Genomic DNA, 23,278 nt, shown 5'->3' with positions numbered 1-23,278 from the left:
AGAAGACCTAATACCTACAGTATTTTCAAGAACATTTAATAAGTCCAAACAACTTCTGAAGTACTTCTTTCATACTATAATGAGATGCAGAGCAAGACAAATTATTAAAAATGCTCATGTGATGACAGCAAAACCAATGGACGTCTTAAAGGCATAAGACAGCCAAGAAAACACTGTGAAACCCCTCCGATCCAGATTTAGGTCAGTTTTTGTGCAGAATACTATGCACTGCCTACCCACCATGCAAAACATTCTCATTAATATGCTTCTGACCAATGAAATAGGCCTCAAACATAACTTACAAGACTTATTCTTCCTCCAACTGGTTGTTACACAGGAAGTTACAAGTGTACTTTCTTCAAGAGTTTTCATTGCACAGATATTTCTGTGATGTATTTTATGTTTTAACTTTGTCACGTTGTGCAGAATTTTTGTACTTACTGCAGTATACACTTGTTTAAGAAGTCTTTCACTACACAAAAAATCAAATCAACCAACAACAAAGCAAGCTAGTCTGGATCCTAGTCAAGCTAATGAAATACTTCTGTTATGAAACTGAAAACAAATCAGTATTTACTCTTGCTATCTAGATCTTGACATCATCCTTTACAGAAAGATGGGTAAAGATGCACTTCTTAAAAAGAAAAATCTTACATTAAAAGAGACTATTACAAGTGTATGAAAAGCTAAATTATATGTTTATCATCCTATTATACTTAAGGCAGGTTTTATTATCACATCAGAATCCTGTTTTTTTTCAGGCAAGAGGCCCAGAAATTTCACAGAAAGTCTGACTAGAATTAAATTGCTCTCAGGAGAAATTCCTTTACTTGCAGGCCTCCCCCTTCTCAACTTACACTCAAAGTCCAAAATATGCAATAAAGAAACATTAGATGTGTAATGTAGCTACAGAATCTGAGTGCAACTACTGAACACAAGATTCTGTAATTCAGCCTTCTGCACATTGTGACCCCATAAAGGAATTTATAATTTTATCTTATCTGACATGCATTTAATCTAAAAAGGATGTCATCAGAGCACAGTAAATTTTCCAGCAAAAATTATTTACCCATGCTACAAAAATGAACAGCTATGCCAAACTGCTTATATGGATGTCAAATACATAAAAGAATCAAGTACTGCTAAGAGGAACAAGTCAGTCTTTCCCAGTACTTTTTCTACGTCACTATCTAGAAATGTTATCAATTAATCAATAACATTGTTTGCTACTATTTTTCTGACTTCACAGTAATTGTCAGTTCAAAATGGTTAGGAAAACTTCAGGAAAAAAATGAAACATCTCTGACCCCTTAAAAGTCTTGTCAGGTAATTTCAGTTAAACAGACTAAGCATTTATATTACCTGAAGTATCAGTTATGAAAAAGAAAAAAAATTCATCTGCATGGTACAGACTCCAGCACACTCTGCCTGTAAAGTTTAGGAACACAGCCATAGGAAAAATCATACTGTATTAGTGATCACCCAGGTCCCTGCTTTAGGGAGTCACAATCAGTTCCTTTTCTGTTTTCCCACTCTTTTTCCTAGTACACATGCCACTGAGCTACATCTCCTGTCTTTCACCCACTTAAAGCTTCCAGTGTTATTTAAGTTTCAGCAGTGACAAGAGGAGACTGTGAGACAAGGGACAGCATCCAGAAGCTGACAGCTACCGACATGGCCAGCTGCTCCAATCCCTTGAAGCATTCATTGCATACTTGGCAGCAGCACTCCCTGCACACTTGCAGCAGACCACAAAAGAAGAGTCAGGCTGCAGTTGAACTCGTCTAACAAGCATGTACTACTGCTACCCAGGCAGTGATGCAGGCTTACTCAACTGTACTCAGAAAGCAAACCTAAGGCTTATGATGTAGTTCACTATTATAACTGGAATAATATGGTGTTACATAGTTTTTCTGAGGGTCAGAAGGGAAGTGTGGTTATTGCCCCCTCCACATCTTCAGAAAAGCAGCAGATTTATTAAAGAAAAAAACCCTTCAAATATCTTTTTCCTTGTCCAAATAGAAAGTAAATTAGTCATCACTAATTTGTCTGACCTTAACAGCAGCAGCAAAGCCATGAAGTGACCACAACCAACCATAACATGGAAGATGTAAAATCATGGCAAAATTTAGGTTGAAAATCTACCCCAAGAAGTTTCCAATTCAATCTCTTTCTCCAAGTATGGTTAATTCAGAACAGGTTGCTCAGGGCCTTTTTCCATTTGAGTCTTGAAAGTCTCCATGAAGACTGCACAGCTCTGGTAAACCTGATGCAGTGCTTGATTATCCTCATTGTGAAAAACCTTTTCACCATCATGAACGCCTTACCTTAACACACATCTTGTCCTCCCATCACTAAAAAGAACAGACTGGCTTTTCCCTCCTGACAGCTTTCTCACAGCAATTGGGTCTCTAGGTCTGTTAAGACCTAAAACCATGAGGTATCCTGGTAGCTTACTCTTCCCCAGGCTGAAATACATTTCCTCCCAGCCTCTCCTCCTGCAACATGGGCTCCAGAACTCCGCCTTGGTGGCTCTTCACTGAACTCAATTCAGGTCACATCCTAGAGCATTCCCAGTCAACTAATGGGGAGAAGACTAAAACAAAGGCTGAAGCCTACACAGAGTACAGGATTTTTCTTGAATGAAATTGAAGATACAAAGTTAAAAGAAAGAATATGTACATATGTGTCCATTTCTTTGGAAACTGTTCCAGAGACATAGTCCTGAGAAGTGTGTATGGTAGATGAATTCTAAATCATCTCTTTCATTTTCAATTGGTTGACTCCAGAAGCATACTCAGCTGCCTGTAGAAAATGCTGACTTTAGATAATTCCCTACATAGCAAGTTGACAGCTTAAAATCACATTTGGAGATTATTCTTATTAACTATAGTTTAATAATTTGTTCCTAATTCCTGCACTTGCAGTAAAAAACCCCAAAAACTGAAAAATATTATCTTCATTCAGAGAAACAACAGATGAAGATCCTCATATACTCAGAGAACTGCCAGATTTTAACTTGTATGAAATCTGTAAACAGTTTGCAAAGTTTAAAATAGTTTAATTCCCATGCAACAATTGACAGAATTTGACAGCTATCTCTGAAATAATTTCCAGTTAGAATATTTCACTTGTTAGTTCATAAATAAGTAATTTCTAGAGGAGTTTTGAAAAAGCACTGCCATAATGTTTAAAAATCAATTTGCTTTTACCTTTTCTGAGTGTGAAACTTAAAACTTCCCAAGGTCTTTTCCTGTGTAAAATATCATGAATCAAGTGAAGTGATTTAAGGCAAGAATTGTCAATCCAAGCACAAAACAGAGTCTAACTGACAATTTACTGACTATTTTAAGTCATATAACCGAATTAGAAGAGAAGACTTACTGGAGATTCCAATGTGTAATAGATTTTCATAAATGAAGCAGCATGATTTCTTCATGCTTATGGTAAGAAACTGATCTTTTCATCCTCATACTGAACAATACCAACCTTTCACCACATTCACAGAAATAAAGTGGTGATTTCAAAGTATTTTAAAATACGAGCAGCATGATTAAGCCATCTAGGTTAGAGCTAGAAAACATAATATAAAATAGAAGCTTTTTGAGAAAATTACGGTCTTAAGCATTAGTACTTTTTCTGTATACTCTGCTTTTACATTATACTATCAAAGAGGTCATTACAGTAAATACCAGCATGGAATTGGAAAGGAATCTAACTTTACGAGGGGAAATAAAAACCTCCTTGTGTTGAAGCCTTGCATGTTTGAACCTAAAGCAACTGAAGTGTCTCATCAATCCAGCGGGACAGTTGTGAACTGGCACAAAGGAGCAGCTACAAACAGACAGCAGACACAGGCAGGGCTGCAGCAGTGACAATTTTTGTGAGTTTACACTCTTATCAAAGTGCATGTTAAGTCTACTAAAATGCTATTAAACAAACAAACAAAAAAAAGTGATGTGCTGAATTTAATCTAGGTTTAACCAAGACCCCTATCCAGTTCATTGCAAAGCCATACAAAAGTTGATCTTGCACAAAGAATAAACGTCCAGGGACGAAAATTACGCCTTTCAATTGTGGTGCAAGTTTATGCTGCTGTAAATACTTGTAGAATTACCCTGCCAGAACTCAGTATCATAACTAGTTTGAAATTAATTAAGACTGCAATGTTGCCAAGAGGGTACATTCCCACACACAGAGCTTGCACTGACATTCGCCTCCTTCCCTTCTTATTGCATATATTAACTTAAGAGCTGTTACAGCTGATCCAACTTACTCTATATTTGCAAAAAACCCAATGTTAGTGCAAAAGGAGAGATGGAAGCACACAGTCAGGGCAGGGAGCAGGGCATACCAGATGAACCTTGTTAAAGCAGAAGTTTTGCTTGCCTCAATCCCACAGACAGCAGTCCAACACTGTGAGCTTTAACAGGCTGGAGTATCAGTTCTCTGAGCAGCCAACATTGTACAAATGAGGACACAACAATGGGCAGCAGTACTAACCAGCCTGAGAAGGGAAGAAGATAGGATTTCCTTCCAGAGCATTAACAGTTTAAACTGTCCCACAGTGTTCACTGAAGTGCACTCCTAGATCACACACAGTTGCTTTTATTCAACTGAAGAAGTTCCACCAAGACAGATTTGCTACTTCTCAACATACATTTATCAAAACACTCCTTTGACTTGACAACTATTTACCACAAAACACACTGCTTTTTCCAATAAATTAGCTGTTATAATCACAAGATGCAGCTTCTTTCTTGTCTTCTTTCCTAAAGCCTAAAAATCAAAACAGAAACTTTGACTGCCACAAGGTAAATAACAAAAGTAGTCTTGGCTACACAGTGTGAATAAATATAAATACAATGACAAATCACAAGTTTAAGAACATAAACAAATCAAATTATGGTTAAAATAAAAGTTTTGCCATGAGCTATTATCAAATGGTAAAGGGTAAGAAAACCCTCCACAACACACATTACAAAAAATGAAAGAAGCATTTAAAGTACAAAGACTGAGAACTCATCCCAATACATACAGACTGCAGACTCCTTAAGGCAGAAGGAAAGAGGAAAATCCAGAGCTACAACACAAATAACCATTTTTCTGCTTAAGAACAATTACACTTTTTTTTAGGAGATGAAAGCTGCATCCTACACATAGCTAAGACTCTCTAAGGTTAAGAAACCTTGGTTTTAGAAATCCAGAAACAATTTTTAGCATCCCTTCCTGTTGCAGCAGTCCTCTTGTTAAAAGGTAGAGATGAGCTAAGACACTTGACTCTCATTTATCACAGCATGAAAAGGGTCCTGGTTTATTCCTCTTTACAGCTGAGCCATCCTGACTCCAACTATTCACTGACTCTGGCTGCAGCAAGCTCCTACTGGAGGTTTCCCTTGCAGCCTCTGACTGTTGGTTATTTCCTGCTAAACTGTGACTGCAGGTATCAGTTTGCAGATTCTGAATGCAGCTGTTACCCAGCTAGACTGTGACTGCAGACCCAGACTGACCTCAGAGCAGTGATTCTCTCTCCTCAGAACCCTTCTTCTTGGTGAGCCAGTGGTTCCTTCTTCCTCAAAGTTCCTCCTCCTTCATAATTTTTTTTCCTCACCAGCCAACCCACTCCCTTTTATCACATTTATCTTTATTGGATGTAGCTGTGACTCATCAGGGCATGGCTGTATTGGGTAATTAACACAGCTGTTACTTTTCAGGGATGAGGTCACGTGTATTCCTTTCTCCTACACTTTCTTTTCTAAGGCCATCTAGCAAACGTTCTCATTCTCTCCCTGCAGCCTGTTCCTGGACGCAGTTTCTAACTGATGTCATGGAACACATGAATATAATAGTAATCTTTTAAAAGTTGGCAAATAGATAGGAATTCCCCTTCTACTGTTTCCTTTAAGTACTAACATGAATCCTGTCCTTGAAAAAGTGCTTTTACTACTGGCGTATTTCAGAAAAGTGGGACACTAACACTTTATTCTCTTATGTACAGTTGCAGAAAATAGGAAAATATCATCTAAAGAGGATCAGAAGTGAACAGAGATATCTTCCTGCCATTCACATTCAGACACTTCTATACTTGCTAGTCTATACATCAATTTTAATTGTATTCCTAATTCTTCATGCAATACCACTGAAGTAAGAGCACATAACATTCTTGATTTCACTGGAGGACAAAACAATTGTAAATTGTAAATTGTTTTGTAAATGTAGCTTGTTAGTATAGAAGACCTTAATTGAACCTTGCTTTTAATCTAAACCGCTGTACAAATTTACAGTTTTGGAATAACTTAAACACTTTTTTTTTTCATTCAGGAACATTTTTAGGTGAATATTTAAGTGTTGTATTTCACTAAGCAAGTTTTGTATTTAGCAAGAGCTGAGAAAAGTCTTAAATATTGTAACTACTTAATTTCTGCACTTACTACTGACTATGAAAGCAGACTTTATTCAGGGATATTCAAGAAAAAACAGCTCAGTAACGCACTCTTTGCCAAAGTTAAAGAATTCTGGAACATTTACTACAGTATTTACAGTCATATATGCATAATGGTAATCTGTTAAGACTCTACACTAAGAGTTTAAGACTACCTACATGCTTGTACCAAAGGCTATCAATCAATACCTCATTGTTTGACCTGGAGATGCCAAACACGTTTAACCCTATGCCTTATCATGCTGTTAACAAAAAGAGTTACCACGTCTTAACTAGATATTCCTGCTGTGCTTTCAATGCTCCAGTCAACTCCTGAGCCTTCCATGAGAACTTCATCAATGATGTCAACCTCTGACAAGTGAGTACTTAATAAATCTAAAGCTCCATTTAAAAAGTAGTTGGAAAAGTGAAAAGGAACTCCCACTTCTGCACAGTGTGGCAGTGAGATACTCCTTACTCTATCCTGATTTTTCTGAACACTGACTGGAAATTATTCTGGGGGCTGCCTGACCACAGTTGGAGTTTTCTCAAAACACAGCCCTGGCACTATTAATCTTCCAAGACCACTAGGAGTTTGAGAGCTTCCAACCCAGTTATAAGTAGAATGTGTGCAGCAGGTCAGAATACTGAAAACCCAAGTCTGACAGGGCTGAGAGGGCAGGCAAGGGGGCAGACAAGCAGGGCAGAAATGAAACAGGCTGCCTGGAGAGGTCAGGCAATCCCTGATGTTGAGGCTTTCACAGTTTAGCTCAGAAAACCCATCCCTGACCTGATCTGAGTCTGGTGACAGGCCCACTTCAAGTGGGAAGTTGGGTTAGATGATTTCCAGATGTCTGTCCCAAAGAAAGTAATTTCTGTTAATCTGAGAGTAGCTGCAAAGGCAGCAGATTTACCTGTATGCAGTTGCTTAATGACACATGATTTAATGTTCTGTTCATGTTTAGGAAGCTAGAAATGCAGCCATGAAAGTCACTATTCTATAAATATTTAAAAGGAAACCTAAATTCTGATTAAACTCATAGTTAGTTATGTTCACAAGTCACAGCTCCTTTTTTAAAATTAAATATGTATTTCTCAGATTCCACTGAAACTGCTGATTCTTCTAGACAAATTTTTTTTTTAATATATCTAGGTGTAAACAACCATGTGCTTATATCCATTACTTGATTTTTTTCCAGAGAACAGGAAACATATTTTAAAAATTAATTCTAAAGATTGCTGAAGTATTATAGTCTATTTCATGCATCTCTAGAATAAAAACAAGCAAAGCAAACAATCATTAAAACAAAGGGATTTTTTTGGCGGTGTTCACATTGTGTTTTTCCAAGTAAGGCAAAATATGTTTTAGTTTTACTAATTTGGAGGAAGTTTTTCAGGTATACAACTTTTACTCTTTTTAAAATTTCTTTAAAGATGTGCTTGTTGGGGTTTTTAAGAGGATGTTCTTGCAGATAACAAAATCAGAGAGACTGCTCCAGGAAGACCACTACAGCAAAACAAAGAGAAATAATATATTTCATAACAGCTCTCAGATTAATCTATGGATTAAAATACCCAAAACATTGAGGACTCAAGCCTTTGCTAACATTTGAACTGTGTCCAAATGAAGAATACAATTCAGGAGTCTAGGTAGACATGTATGGTAATATCACCTCATCCACTTACATGTTGAAGATTTGTACTCTGTACTATTTGAAGCTTTTTAACTTCTAAATTGTGATAAAGGTAGAGAAATAAAACAGTATAAAGAAATTTGAAGGGCCTTTATACTACGATTTTAACTTTCAAGCCTCTAAGTTCATTAGAAATTGTAAAATGAATTGACTGTAACTTGTTGGATCAATTTCTCTGTCTTTGAACTACAAGTTAGAGAGCTAATGTTTGTTTGTTCAGTATTCTCCTAGATGGTATGGAAGCTTTTCGTTATTTTCCAAGCTTGTTTTAAAAATCTATTAATCTATTTTCCAAATCTCTGCCATCCTATGTGACATTCACATGAATTTTATACACTATGCCAGTGGATGAAAACTTTTGAGAAATCCTGCACTAGCACTTGATGACATTTTGCTTAGTGGGAGGCAGTGAGCCTCACAGACAACTCCACGGGCTGGCAGTTTAACAGGATGTGCATTGCCAATATAAACCATCCCCAAAAAAAAGAATAAAATCGTGGCACCAAAGCAAAGCACTTGGTGAAAGTTGTGAGGCACAGGCAGAGAGAGTTACCTTGTGGTAATACTCCTGCAAAGTCTGAGGGTAATTTCAGCAACCAGCAAACTGGAGATAAGGTATTAGCAACTTACACACCTTCTTGACGTGTTTTCTCCACAGCTCTAACTTGCTATGCTTGGACAAGTTGAGTTAATTAGCATCACCTCCATGCTAGCAGCAAACCTACCAGGCTGTTTTTCATCATGGCTCTAACACTGAATCCCTCGCAGGCCTGTCGCTTGTCCTGCTGCTTGTCCTTGTCCCGCTGCCGGGGCCGCCTGTCACCGGGGGGCCTCGAGGGGCCGGGGCTCCCCTCCTCTATTACCATCTCCCCACTGCCGCCCTCCACCGACCAGGTGCAAATTACGGACTGGAAAAAACAAGCGAACATCAGCGTCCCGTGCCCGGCGAGTCAGAGCAGGCAGCAGTTCCAACCCCTGACAGCCCCACATCCCGCGCCTTCCCTGCCCCTCACAGGCCCCTTTGCCCGCTCCTCGCCCCAGCCCCCGGTCCCCTTCTGCATCACCGCAGCCCGTCAGCCCCGTGTCCAGCCCTTCATCCCCACCTGATGTCCCCGTCCCCCGGGGGGCCTCGCCCCGCCCGCCCTCCCGCCGCTGTCCCCCCGCCGGCTGCGGCCCTGCGCGTCCCCTCGGGCTCCGTTGGGCACCTGCCGCCACGCGCGGTGTCCCGGCCGCGCCGCCGTCGCCAGGCAACGCGTCAACAACCCGCCGGGGAAGCGGGAGGGGAACCGCGGAGAGCCCGGCCGGCAGCGCCCGGCCCCGCAGAGCTGGTGCACCGTACATCGGGGCGGCGGGCAGCAATTAACGAGAAAGTGATGTGGAGGGGGAATGTGGGGTGTGTGGCGGGGTGGGGAAATGTGAGGCGCTGACGTGAGGAGAGCGCGGGCGGGTGTGAACGGGCAAAGAACTACGCTACCCAGAGAGCCCAGCGCGCGCCTCCACCTGCCCCACTGGGTCGCATGCGCGCTCAGGGCCGGCCACACACCGCCCGCAGTCGCGGGACCCCCCAGGGCGGCTCGGGGGCGCGTGCCCGAGCGGAGGCGCGGCCGGCACGTGCGCGCGCGTGCACGCGGGGCCCCTCGCCTCCCCCGCGGCCGCCATGATCGGTGAGTGAGTGAGCGAGCGAGTGAGCGAGTGAGCGGGGCCGGCCCGGGTGCGGGTCCGCCCTTTCCTGCCCGCCCCTCTCCTCTCCGCCCCTTCGCTGTTGTAGTCGGGGCTGCCACTGTCGTACCCTCTGCTGTAGCGCCGGGTGCCCTGGCGGGCGGCGGGGCTTCTTCCCTCCGCTTCAGCTCGGTCCCCGCCCGGGGCTGCCCCCGCTGGTTAAACCGGGCCGGGCACGGGGGCCAAAGGGCTGAGAGGGGTCACTGCCCTCCTGATTTACGCCCCTGAGAGAGGGGTAGAAAGTCTGGCCAGGCCTTGTCGTTTTTAAATTGCTTTTTGTTCCTTCTCAGCGTATCGGTTGTAAACGCTTCTCGGCGAGGTTTGTGTGACCTGCGAACTTTTTTGGCCTTGCCAGCACATGTAGGTGTTGTTGTCTGGCGTGGGGCCTGGTGTCAGCCTGGAAAAGAGGCGGCTTACAACACCCCATGGTGTTGGGATTGTGACCCTTAGGTCCTTGAACTGCGTTTTGCAGCCATCCAGGGCTGGTGTGGAGCTCGCCTGTTCCAGCAGTGGGTTTTCTTCTCGTCCTTGGAAGATTAATCCACACCTGGGGAGTTCAAAAGTACAGGACCCGTTTTGTAGCCTTCCTGTTTCACATTTCATCTTGCTTTGAGTGTCTCAGTTTTAAAAATTATTTAAAGTAAAACCTGTAAAATGTAGTGCATTTTAGCAAGTCTTTGCTGTCCTCAGGCTTGTTTCATCATCAGCATTGGTGTCATAGTTGCTGTCTGCTTAAGATCTGATCAAGTTAAAACCTATGCGTTTTGTTGTGAAAACATTTGTTTTTTTTTAAATTGAACGTCTCAAAAGTTTCCAAGAACGCCATGGGTCTTTCAGGTATTATTTTTTTTCTTAGCATTATATGATTGCAGGTGTATGGCTAATGTTCTTTCACCTTTGCTAAAGCTGAAAAGGTTATAAACAGTTGTCCAGTGTTTTCACTCTATATACATATTAATGCAAATTATATCTTTCTAGTTGCGGAATTTTTCTTAAAGAACATTCTTGTCATTTGGGCTACTTTTTTTTCGTATGTAGTAGAGAACATTTTAAATTGAAAGCTTGGCTTAAGGAAAGCACAGGGGGTCAGGTATTCCGCTGTTTTTATTTTGCAATGTCATCTGCTGATCTGATGTATTGCTGTGCTATATAAAATACATGTGTTTGCAGAACTGCAGTGTGTGTTTGTTTTTGAATGCTTCAGGAAAGTAAGTTGAGTGTACCTGAGGGACTGCCCATGTGGTTACAGAGCTGATGTCTCTAGCCCTCACACTGAAATCTAAATATTTACCTACTGCTCATGAATATAAATGTTATATGACTGGGGAATGATAATTTTATTTTCACTGTGGCAGACGGAAACGTTTGTGAATATTGATTATGAAATGTACAGACCAATTAGTTGCAAATTTAAAAACACAGCTTTACATGATTTGCAAGCTGCCCTGGTTTAACCCCAGCTGGCAAATGAGAACCTCACAGCCACTGGCTCACTCCCTCCTCCCCTGCCTGGCAGTGGGATGGGGAGGAGAACTGGAGGCAAAGTAAGAACAGTTTAATAATTGAAACAGAGTAATAATAGTACTGATAATGCAAATGATGATGATAACAGTAATGAAAAGAAGAGAGAGGAATAAAACCCAAGAGAAACAAGGGATGCACAATGAAATTGCTCACTGACCAATGCCCAGTCCATCGTCCAGACCAACTCCCAGCACTATCTACTGGGCATGATCTGAGGTGTGGAATATCCCTGTGGCCAGTTTGGGTCAGCTGTCTCCTGGCCACACTCCTTCCCAGTTTCTTATGCACCTTGTCACTGACAGAGCTTGGGAAACTAAAAAGTCCTTGATTTGAGCTGAGCACTATTGAGTAACAACTGAAACATCAGTGTGTTACCAACATTATTCTCATATTAAATTCAAGGCACAGCATTGTACCAACTTCTATGTCAAATTAACTCTATCTCAGCCAAAATCAGTATGACACTTTATCCCACTCCCAGAAATAAAAGAATTATCTTCAAAGTATGTGATGTGGAGGCCTAGTCCAACATCCTGCTTTGAGACTTTCTGAAAGCTCTCCTCTAAACATTTGTGAGCTGGGAATGCCATAGCAAATTTGGGAGCAGGAGGGGAAGGGTGAGATAATCATCCCATTTTTTTAACCTGAGTATTAAAAAGAATTTTCCTGTGAAACACATGGTATATTTTCAAAAATGTTTCACAGTTTCATATCTCTAGAAATGTCTTATGTCCTCATAAGTTAATGCCATAGTATACTTGTACACATGATAATTCCTTTAATTGATTTTTGATTTTCTATCTTCTTTTTTGTCTTCATTTCTCCCAGACCAGGTCATATAGACTTGTGCACATTCAGGTTCCTTAAATGGTAATTTGAATCTAGGTTGGGCTACTTAAGTGACATAGCTTGTCATAGCTCTACTTACTTAGGAGTATGGGAGGTTTGGGGAGTTGTTTGTGGTGGGTTTTTAAAGTTTCTTGTTTATTTCATTTGTTTGCTTAGCATTGGATCAGCTGAAAAGTGGTGTTAGTGGAATAGAGGTAACAACCTGCAATTAGATTGGCTGAACTACTTAGTTAATAGCCCTGGCAATACTGTCACATTCTTGAACACCTGCTTTGGGGGGTAAAATAAAAAATTAAAACTGATTTTGAAGGAAGATACTGGGATAGCTTTTTCAGAATTTTTCAGCAAATCTCTCTCAAAGAGCAAAAACCCCGGGAGAAGGCCCCTAAGCTGTTTCAAAAATGTAGAAGGTGGGCTCTGTGTAGTTAACAGTGGCAGTTCAGCATCTCTGTGGCGAATGAGAGATGAAGGTGGTGGTAGCGACAGGTTGCGAGGGGCTTTGACAGTGAAATATGATTCATCCAGCAGTAATCAAGTTAAGGGAGAATGGGAGCCTGGATGAAAGTTTGAGCTCTCTGGATGACCTATCCCTCCTCAGTGTTGCACCCTTTTTCAGTGTGTTGGTAATCTACTCTCTGCGTAAATACTTCTCATTGCTATGAAAATAACCTTGAGGAAGCAAAGAATAAACCCTTTAATAAAAATAAACCCTTTCAGAATTATCCTGAATATATTTATATACATGGTAATATTATAATAATGGTACTAGTGTAGCAGTCAAAGCAAAAATAGTTTAGTAGAAGTTCTCCACTTAAATATTTTGATCTCATGCTTCAATTTTAGTTATTTTCTTCTGTTGGCATTTTGGTGTTTTAATGCTGTGGATATTTCCACTAAAATACTTTAAAAATTGCTCAAGGTTAGTAGGGAGGTAGTACCAAAGTTAGGTAGTTCACAAGCATGTGGAATAATCTGGCTAATAGTTTGATTAAACAAAACCTAAACCTTCGACTATCAAAGGCTACTTGCATTTCAAATACATGACCTGTTTTGCCCAGTTTGTTTTGAGCTTTTTTTCCTGTTTACTAGGGTTGCTATATTGGACTGCATCTACAGAATTGCATCATGAAACACTTTGTGTTTTACTGGAATTATATTTTAATTATTATTTTACTACGAAATGCTTTGTTATTACTCTGTCAATAAGGTGTTATAAAGTTAGTATCATTTGAAGTGGGATATATTCAAAAGACAGCTGAGTTTTGCTAGATATACGTAGGCGTTCTGGATTTCATTGTTTCCATTAAGAGAGATGAGAAGACTTTCTGCTTGGATTTCTTTTTGAAAGACAAGTAGTAAGGGGGAGGAAAAGTGGGGTGTGTGGTTTTGCTTTTTTTGGTATTTTTGGTTGATTTTTTTTTTTCAATGACTGCAGAATAACAGTATTGTAATATCAAGACACTGGAGACTAAGCAGGAGCTAAGGATATTATGAGGCAGTGTTTTGATTTTTTCAGATAAGGCCCTACAGAAAATTGATCTGGCAGTTTTTTTATTGCCCATGCTTATTTGCATGTAATGTGTATTTAGAGTATCCATTGCCAAATGCTTTGGTCCAGTGTATCTGTGAGATGAACATAAAGTTGAGAGTTTCAAGTTACACTTACTTCCAGAAACAATTAGGAAAAGGCCTTTATTAACAAAATATGGAAACTGAAAAAAAAATATTTTGGAAAGTGTAGCAGCAAATGCTACTGCTTAAGTGTCCTTGCCAAAGTAATGAATGTCTTTTGTAGAGATGTTTAAAGCTGAATATATTGTTTTATTCTGCTGTGATAACATTGCCTCAAGAGGTAGAGTAGTTTCCTTAATTGGGAACACACATATCCCCATTTACTGAAGTAAGTTACTTGGGCTACCACAACCAGTATCATGGAACTCTCAGGTGTGTAAATGGTCAGGCCACAGAAGCAAACGATACCGCAAATGGTGCAGGTTTTGTAAGTTGATATATTTAGGAGAAGCCCAAGGGAGAATTAAACCATTAGTGAGAAGTTTCCTACTTTGCCACACAGATTTATGTAAAACAGCTAAGTTAATTATTTTCAATCAATTGTTGTTGTTCCTATGTTCTGTATATTGTTGGACTGAAAAGCAACTTCTAACACAGAATGCAGCCAGTGATGTATGAAGTTTTCCATTAAAAGAAGAAAAAAAGGTAATGTAAGAAATGGGCGGCCATATGGCCAGAATTCACAGAATACCCCTACAAAGATTGGTTTGGAGGTAATTTGTTGGCAAGCTTTAGTTATAGAACTATGAGTTATTTCACAACCAAATTTCTTCCTTCTGAACTACAGTGTGGGTGGGGCATCTTGCAAACGTTTGTGCTTTATGAGGACTTCTAATCGTTAAGTAACTAAATTTTAAGATGGTAAATTATGTCCTTTAAAATCTCTAATATTTTAACAATTTTTCAGTTTCTAAATGTCGTACTCGGGCTTCTCTCAGTCCTTCTATATTTTGGTCAGTGCTAAAAGAGTAGAAAGATGGATGACCTTACAAAATAAGGATAAAAATCCATCAGGTTTATCTGATATAGAAAAATGCATCAGCACCCTTTTGCCGGTTTTATTCTTGAGGCAGGGCAAGATGAAGAAAGAATTAGTTCATTATTGTGCACTTTTTGAAGCAGACTGAAACCTGTCTGATTGTACTAAACTGGCTTTCAAGCAGTAGCTGTTGTGTTGCATTACTTTTCTTAATCAGCATGTTCATCTCTGGCTTAGTATTGTTAAAGCTTGACCCAGGAAAAAACTGTAGCATCAAAATTGTTTTTTGAGGCAGGTGGAAATAACTGAAATATTTGCCATGTTATTAAAAATTCTCTCTTAAAATGACAGGAGACAAAGAATCTTTTAGGTTCTCCAGTCATCACTCAAATATTAAATTTGATTATAATGATCTTAAGGGTAGAAATTAGTGAAGAATTAATCATTAAACTACCTTTTATTCCATGTCCTTGAGCAATTTGTGCAGTCATAGCTGGTATTTGTGCTGGTAAACATGCATATTTTCTTGAATGAGGCAGTCTAAATAATGATTTCTCATGAATTCAGCCAAAAGATTGCATAAATAACTTGTCACAATTATGATGCATTAAGTACATGGTAGTTTTATGTGGTGTCTTTTTTTACAGTGTCTACATGCCTGTAATGGATAAGCCACAAAATCTTCAGCAGTTGCTTCTCCATATATCACAATGCCTTCCAAAACAGCGGCATCGTAAATTATGTGCTTCAGAGAAATTAACTCTACTAACTGTTTTCCTGGGGTTTTTTTTTATTTCTAAGTAGTTATTTTTTTAATGGTAAAAGCACACTCTTGCACTTCAGAACTATTTGAGGCTGTTTGCAGAATATAACACCTCTATTCATGCCAGCAATTTCAATGATGGAAATTTTAAACTCTGACTCTAAAACTATTCAAAAGCTTTCATGCTCTCTGATGACCTCTGACTTTATAATATTGTGTGTTGCTAATGTATTTTGTATTTACCTTTTAAGGAGGGAAAACAATGACATACACATATCTAAAAATGGGTCATTGCCCATTAAACATGTCCAAAATAAATTTTCTGGTTCCTGCAGTTTTTACCATACCCCTTGGCTGTATTCCTGTTCTGATTGTTGAGGAAGACTTGATTTGAGCTAAGTTGAAATGATGAAAGAAAGGTGGTTACCAAATGAACGTTTTCAACAAGTGCCTTGCCATTAATGTCTTCCTTTTTAAGCCTGATTTTGGAAATCTGACCTATAGAATTGTGTGTTTATTTTCTGAATATGTCAAAAGTACTTTCCTTTGCATTATTTGTCCCTATAGCATAGATCTGTTGGTAAGAAAACAAGAAAAGTATTGTTTGTGCTTTGTTTTATTCCATGAGATTTAATCTTTTGACATTCCCTTATGATTTGGGGACACAGTTTGTTTTTACAAAGCTCTAAGCCTGGACCCTTCGGCCAAGAAAAGAAAAAAAGCAAAACATTAAGAAGTTGATTTATTGTTTAAGAATTTCAGAAGCTGATAAAGATGAACGAAGATCCTAATTGAAGAAAGAGCTTGTCATTAAGTGGTAGTTTAAAGAACAGCAAGGTTATAATGTATTAATGTGTAGGAAATGAAAGCACAGCTTTTCAGAAAGTAGTTGCAATCGAAAGCTGTTGGTTGTGCTGTGTTTTTTGTGCAGGTAGTATGAATAATGCATTTGTTGCCATAAAAATTGGACATGCTCCTTTGCTTTAGTTTATCTGTTGGGAGTGAGGTTTTGTGTCCTAAGTAAAAATAGGCTTGTGCACTAAGCTTGCTCTTGATGACGTAGAAAGGCGGTGAAGCAAATCTATTTGCATTTGTAAATAGTTTGTGATATGTAAAAACCACAAAGCTAACTTTCCAGAAACAAAAATGTGCTTGCTTTGTTCACCACTGTTGTGATCATCAGTGTGAATGTTGTTTTGTTAAAAGTGTAAAGCTTTTCTATACTCTGATGTAATTCCTCTACTTCATTTTATTATTTTTTTCCCAGTGTCTTCCTGCCTGTGCTGCTGTTTTCTATATCTTCTGTTTAGCATTTCTGAATGTCTTGCGCAGGGATGAATTTCCCCTCTTAGTTCGCTGCTTCTTTTTTTGTTTAACTGACTTTCGACAATAGAACTGTTCAGATCTATTTTACTTCAGATTTAATAACTTTCAGTGTATAGAGCTAAGGATATTTAGCCAAATCCACAAGAGTAAGAATCACAAGAAACTGAGATGTCCAGGCTTTTTTAGGCCCAATGTGTGAGGTATTTCTCTAAGAAATCCTTTCCATTAATGGAAACATTTAGGCCTTCAAAGTTCAAGGAATAGTGTTCAGCTACTTTTTGTCATAATAATTTTGCCTGTGTATTTTCATTTTTTTAAAATGTGCCAATCCAGTCGTGTTTTGGTAATGTGCTTTGATGCCATGGAAAAATTATTTTCCATTTTCTTCACTGGTATTAAATTAAAAGGACCATGCATGATAGAAACAAAAGTGGTTCGTATTGGACATCATATTACATCTCTGGCATATGGTTCTCCTTTCAATTTTAATTTTGTTTGATGAGCTGAAATATTTTTGGTACGTTTATGTTTATATTTTTTCCCTTTTCTGATACAGTGTCCTCTGTGGAATACTCTCAGTGGAAACATATGTTCAGAACTTCAAAGTAATTACGCTATTACTAAAAGCTTCATAATTAGATTACTGAAACTAAATGTTGAAAAAATTTGATTTTCCTTTATTGAATCATATCAATTTCATTCCAATCTGCTTTCTGGCTGATTGAAGAAACATGGTAGGACAAAGTCAAAGCCTGAGTAGAATTTCTTAAGTCTGGTATAGACCAGTTCCTGAAAGAAGAAAAGGGAGCAGCTTAGAGCAGCATTTAGTCTGAGAGCAAGATTTTTAAAAAAGAAAAGACATATTGCCATTTTAATGGTAAAATTTTAGTGGTAGGTACTTCTGCTTGCCAAACTGGATTGGGATAATTGGAGCATGAGCTTGTCTCTCTATGATAACTGACCTGTTTCTCAGCAGTGATGGGCTCAGTTTGTGTCTAAGCTGCTTTGTTTACAAAATGTTGCCCTTATTGCCTGTTATCTTTCTTAAAGGATTTGTTGTGGTGAAATGGGTGTAGCTTGTGTTGAAAAAAAGCTGTTTACTGCCAGGAATAGTTCAGGGCTACAGTCCAAGATACTGATGCAACAAAAAAAAATCCCCAAAAAACCAAAAACAAAACAACCCCCCCCCTCCCCTGACCAAACAAAAAAAGTCGTCAAAAACTATAAGACTATGCCTCAACTACCTTTTTTGTTTTTTGTAGCTCATCTGGAAAATATAGAGTCTTTTAGGAATAGGAGATGTTATCTTATGGTTTTAAGCTGATTATTTTTTACTCATTTTACATAATTTTAGGACATTTTATTCACACTAACTCTGCTACTGTTTTAGATTTGGCTTTAGCCTGTTATGTGCTTTATGTGAGCAGTTGGTGTTCTGAGACACATAAATTCAAAACTTGGGGAATGATTAATGTTTTGAATTTTTAAATTTTTGTGGTTTGTTTTCATAGTCTACTTTTCATTCTGCCTGCCCATATTATACACAATAAAATAGCAGATGAAGCTGAAAAGTTTCTTTTACAGTACTTCTAACAATTTCCATTAGAATTATCTTGTTGGAAGCAAATATCCCATCTGGTTTACTTTTTAACACAGCAAAACTCTATAGTGAGCTGTGTGCTGGAGCCTGGCTGAATTCCATACGATGAGACTCTTGGCCTTAAGCAAGATGAGCACAATCTGTTTCCCTTATTTCTAATAAAGGAAAAGGAGAGTTTCTTCATTTGCTTCTTTGTTTCATTATGTTTTCCTTTTATGCCTCCCTTTCGTAGAATAGCTGCTTTCCTGCTGTTACCCATTTTTTTTTTTTTCAGTACAGGTAAAATGAAAACACATTACAGCCTTATAAAAGTCCTGAGTGCTGCTCTGAAATAACATTAAAACTCAAAATTTTCAAGTATGGCATGGTGCTTTGACCATATCAATCTCATAAAACACCTGAAGCTCAGAAGTACTTTGAGCTTTTTCTGTTATCTTGTTCCTCAAATAAAAACAAGGCTTAAGTAACATGTACTAAAATAATCAGTCACACAGTTGATCCTAGCACTGCTCCTAAAGTTGACCTCTGCTGTCCAAATTCAGCTCCCTCAGCCTATAACTTTATGTGCCCCTTTGTCGCTGTGAATTATTGAGTCACATATACTTAGCACCAGGTGGTTTTACTGTGTGTATGTGGCTCTGCTTAGGAGTTATGAAATTGCACCTCTGAATTAGGCTCTGGATTAAATTTTCTAGTTTTTGTTATAGATATGGAGACAAAAATAATTCCACATTTAAAAATAAGCATCACATACTTTAAAATTGTGTTTAAAACTATTCAGTTATTTTAATATTACATCAAATAAGTGAACATTTGCTGTATTAACTTGTATATACTTTCCCTTTTGCAGAGATTTTGGGTTCCATATCCTGATGGAAAGTCATGTAACTTGCATTAAAGTGAGCAGGCTGTTTTGGGACACCAGCTTCTTAAAATCATGTCATGAACACATCTGGGGTGTTCTTTTTTCCTTCTCAGTTGTGTAGAGTTTTACATTAAAAATGCCAAGTAACACTCAAATACTACTAATAATCCTTGTTTATGGTATAAATTGTATTTGGTGACAGACTTAAAATGTTTCTCGTGATATATTAGTAACTTTTGGATTTCCACTTTGGAAATCCTGGCATTTCTCTGCTTTCATCTGTCAGTGACAACAGTTGCAACATATGTTGTCCATTCCCAATTTTTCAACATTAAGAAGTCAGTAGTTCTTTTTAATGTAAATAAAATTGAAAAAAATAAATACTCTCAATGGGTAATAGTAGAACTGTTGCTGTAATTCTGATAAGAACCTGAGATGTCCTTGTGTACACTATGTGCAATGGGCATTCAGCATCAATTCCTGTTTCATTTTAAATGTGTTATTTTAGAACTCTTCATATAATCAGTTTCCTGAACTAGGAAAGCAGACAGTGAGCTATAAACCAATTTAGGATACAATTGCAACACATAAAAAAATGAGATAGTTGATTTCACATGAATACAGCTTTTGAAATTTAGTTCAGGTCTAGACATGAATTAAAATCTGCAGCCCTTTGAGGACAAAGGACTCTGCACAGGGAGACTTGTCATTTACTTTGCCATTTGTATAAAGGGGGCATTAGGAAAAAAAATAGAAACATCTGGGTTTCTTGTTCATCTACATGAAACTGTTGTGCATATCTACTTGCTGTGTATTATTAGTAAAGAATCAGACTCTGTTAAGAGTGATGTTACAGTCAAATAAAACAGTGCTGATTTCTTTAGAAGGAGAGTTTGGATCACTTCTATTGGTTTCCAGCTGGATTTAAAAATCAACTATCTTAGAAGAAACAAGTGACTTTTTGACAAGGCTTCTCAACTGTTTCCTCCATAAGACAGTAACAAAATTCTGTTTGTGCTGGGTGTTTATGTCAGGAAACACAACCTTCCTGGGCTACTGTGTTATTGAACAGGCAGTGTGTGAGACACACCAGGGAATAGTTACCTTGTAGATGATACAGAATCAGTACCCAAAAGCCTGACCTGCTTTGTTTTCCCCAACATTATCAGGACCAATTCATCTAAAGTTTGTCTTTAAAAATATGTAGATTATGTATGTATGGAATGATGATAGAGCCACAAAGACAGCTTCCTTCGTGGTATTTTGAAAGTGCAGTAGTGATGCGTGCACCTCTGAGGCTTTGCCCTTTAAAGCTTTTATCAGTGTTGGACGCTGACTACAAATTAGAAGAAGCCACTGACTAATACCTTATTTCTTAATACCAAAATGTGCTTGGGGGGTTACAAAGCAGTTGAAATACTAACTGTGTTCTCTTGTTACTTTTAAAGCTAAAAGATGGATTTTGAATTTTCATACAACTAGAACTTTTTGTGCATAAGGCATTATTTTACTCAGTAGAATAAGCTTTTGAAGTGGACTTGCTTTCTTTCTATGCCAGAATTAATTAAGTTTTTAAGGATAAAGCTGATTTTTCCATGGTGGTTTACTGATGCATCAAAGCTAACTTTGTTCCATTGAGTAAAACTACAAAATGAGTGCCTAGTCCCTATCTTAATGTCATTTTTTTCCTGAATCTGTCCATGTAGTTAGTCATGTGCATTGAAATCCACAAGTTACTAATACATGACATAATTCTGCAAGAACCTTCTGTTATGTGACCATGAAGAATGAAGTTTTGCAGTCTTAATGTATTATAATTGGTGTTGACAGTAACTGCTTTATTAGTAGGTATTTTAAACTATAGTTAAATGTGTTCCAATTCAGAATCATAGTATTTTTGCATCATACATATGTTTCATGGGATATACTTAGTTTAATCCTTAATTGAAGTAAAATATTCTTGTTAAAGGGGTCTATTTCAGAGTGATGAGAGCATAAACAGCTCTTATGCTGTATAGCTAAATGTGTGGAAATGTGACACTTCAAATCTGCAGATAAACCAAATTTCATTAGATAGATGTTGGTTTTAGTTACCTCTTAAATTAATATCAACTTTTAGAAAGGAATGTAGAATTCTGGATTTAGCCTGAAAATTGTAAGGATTTAAATTCTTCAGGACTTTTAGACTCCCTGGGTTCATGGTAGGTGGCTTCTCATTTTGATGGTAACACTGTTTATCTGACTCTCCCTGTTAAGTCATTTCAAAAAGAATGATGCCCTAAGAGTGATGCCCCTGTAGTGAACTAAGGAAGTCGCCATGAATTATTAATAACAAGCCAAGTTTAATGTGATTTTATAGCCCCTCAAGGAGTTGGAGTAATGTACTCTGTAAAACCTTGCAGTTCACCTGATCTAGGCACTGAAAGCATCAAATGCATATTCCTGCTTGTTAACGCCAAAGGGGGAAAAAGGTGACTTGGGAATGCATCATTCTGTGCATCAGTGTTTAGCCCTTAATTATTTTTAAAAACCACTAATGTCTTAACAGTAGATCAACCAACCAAAAACTGTAAGCACATGAAGAATTTGAAGAATTGTAGAATTGGTGAAATGCACAAAATTTGTTGCTGTTTTAAAGACTTAATAATGAATTTTTATCTCTAGAGTATTACTTTTGAAATGACTGTTTTAAATGAGATTTTTCATACCTTTATTAATATTTAGCAATATTTCCATATTTTTCAATGATTTTTTAAAAATGGTTTGTCACTTAACTGCTTAACTTAAAAGCACAATGGTCTTTAATATCCAACTTTAATTTGCCTGGTCACCAAAAAGTATAATTAAAGGGTTTGTGTGTTCAGCACTGTCTACCTCTTAGTGTATGCTGCCTCACCTGCAGTAGAGTTTGTACTGGGCAGTAACCATCATAGCAGTGCAGGTTATTTTTCTAAAATCTGTTTAGTTTTCTCATAAGATGCTGAATGTTTCACGTTGTGTGCATTAGTTTATGTCACTTACAATGGCTCTTGACTGTAAGCTATCATTCTTACATTAATGTTAATCAAATTGTGATTTTCCAAGCAAAAACTTAAGCTTCCTCTTAAGCTACTTAAATGTTGGTAATATGTTGTAGTTTATACATATGTTAGAAACAGGTACATTTCTTACAGAGTGAGCAGTTATTTTATAATATATTTAGCCTTGCTGGGATTTCTATTCTGTCTTTTTTTACAGTATATTACAGCTTCTAGGTCTCAAAAACTACATTCAGTTTTTTCACATTACTCCTCCGTTTACAAATGCGCTGAAAATTCTAACATATAAATCAACAGCATTTCAAACAGGAAAATCACTCATTTAAGAAAAATGAGTGTGTGCTGTGTGTTAGTGGAGTACCTTACTGTTTTCCCTTTTGGGCACTTTTTAGGATTTTCTTTTCATTGTACTAAAATTTTCTTTCAGTAAAGATATATGAACTTTCAGGTACATTACCTATTTCTATACAACTCCACTTTTGTATTTTTAACGTGTACATTTACTTTTTTTGTAGGTGTTGTTTGGCTTAGTTTGAGTTGTTTAGGTCGTGTATCTTTCCTAGTTACAGCAGAAAACTGTGTTACTTAAGCTTCAGCTGTTTAGATCCTTTCGAAGTTCAGAGTCTAAGATTTCAGTGGGTTTGTAGGTAATATGTTACACTGAAATACAGTGTAAAGCTGGCACATACTCATCCCTGTTGCCCAGATTCTAAGTAGGCAGGGACCTTCTGGCCAAAGATGAGCACAGAGATGGGCTGGAATAGCTCAACACCCCTGCCTTTGTTCAGTATCTTAAAAGTATTTGCGATGATGGCAGGAGAGATGGAATTGTCCAGCTGAAGAATTCTTTGGATTGGGAATTTTGTTTCTTCTTCAATAACTATTATTTTAAGACATTTAGGTATTTATTTTTTCATAGCTCTTTTCA

At 38.0% G+C, this 23,278-nt stretch overlaps 2 protein-coding genes across 4 annotated transcripts in view; one reads left to right on the top strand and one right to left on the bottom strand.

Moving 5' to 3' along the window:
- The window catches only part of PACRG (parkin coregulated), a gene marked incomplete at its 5' end in the record, with an annotated part of 209,053 nt that extends 199,597 nt beyond the window's left edge, over window positions 1-9,456 (bottom strand). The window contains 2 exons of the mRNA XM_083857625.1: window positions 8,841-9,023; window positions 9,133-9,456. Coding sequence (XP_083713751.1) covers window positions 8,841-9,023; window positions 9,133-9,456 — 507 coding nt within the window. The remainder of the gene's footprint in view (window positions 1-8,840; window positions 9,024-9,132) is intronic.
- A 316-nt stretch (window positions 9,457-9,772) lies between these two features.
- The window catches only part of PRKN (parkin RBR E3 ubiquitin protein ligase), a gene marked incomplete at its 5' end in the record, with an annotated part of 673,262 nt that continues 659,756 nt past the window's right edge, over window positions 9,773-23,278 (top strand). The window contains one exon of one of the 3 annotated variants that reach the window (XM_083857571.1): window positions 9,773-9,779. In XM_083857571.1, the coding sequence (XP_083713697.1) occupies window positions 9,773-9,779 (7 nt within the window). Of the gene's footprint in view, window positions 9,780-14,264; window positions 14,425-23,278 lie in introns of those variants that run through there. The other 2 variants (XM_083857570.1, XM_083857572.1) reach the window with 2 other exon arrangements.

This window comes from Zosterops lateralis (assembly GCF_965231275.1).
Source record: "Zosterops lateralis genome assembly, chromosome: 3".
Taxonomy (NCBI): domain Eukaryota; kingdom Metazoa; phylum Chordata; class Aves; order Passeriformes; family Zosteropidae; genus Zosterops; species Zosterops lateralis.
The sequence above is the reverse complement of the archived record's forward strand: the minus strand, read 5'-3'. Positions and strand labels throughout refer to the sequence as shown.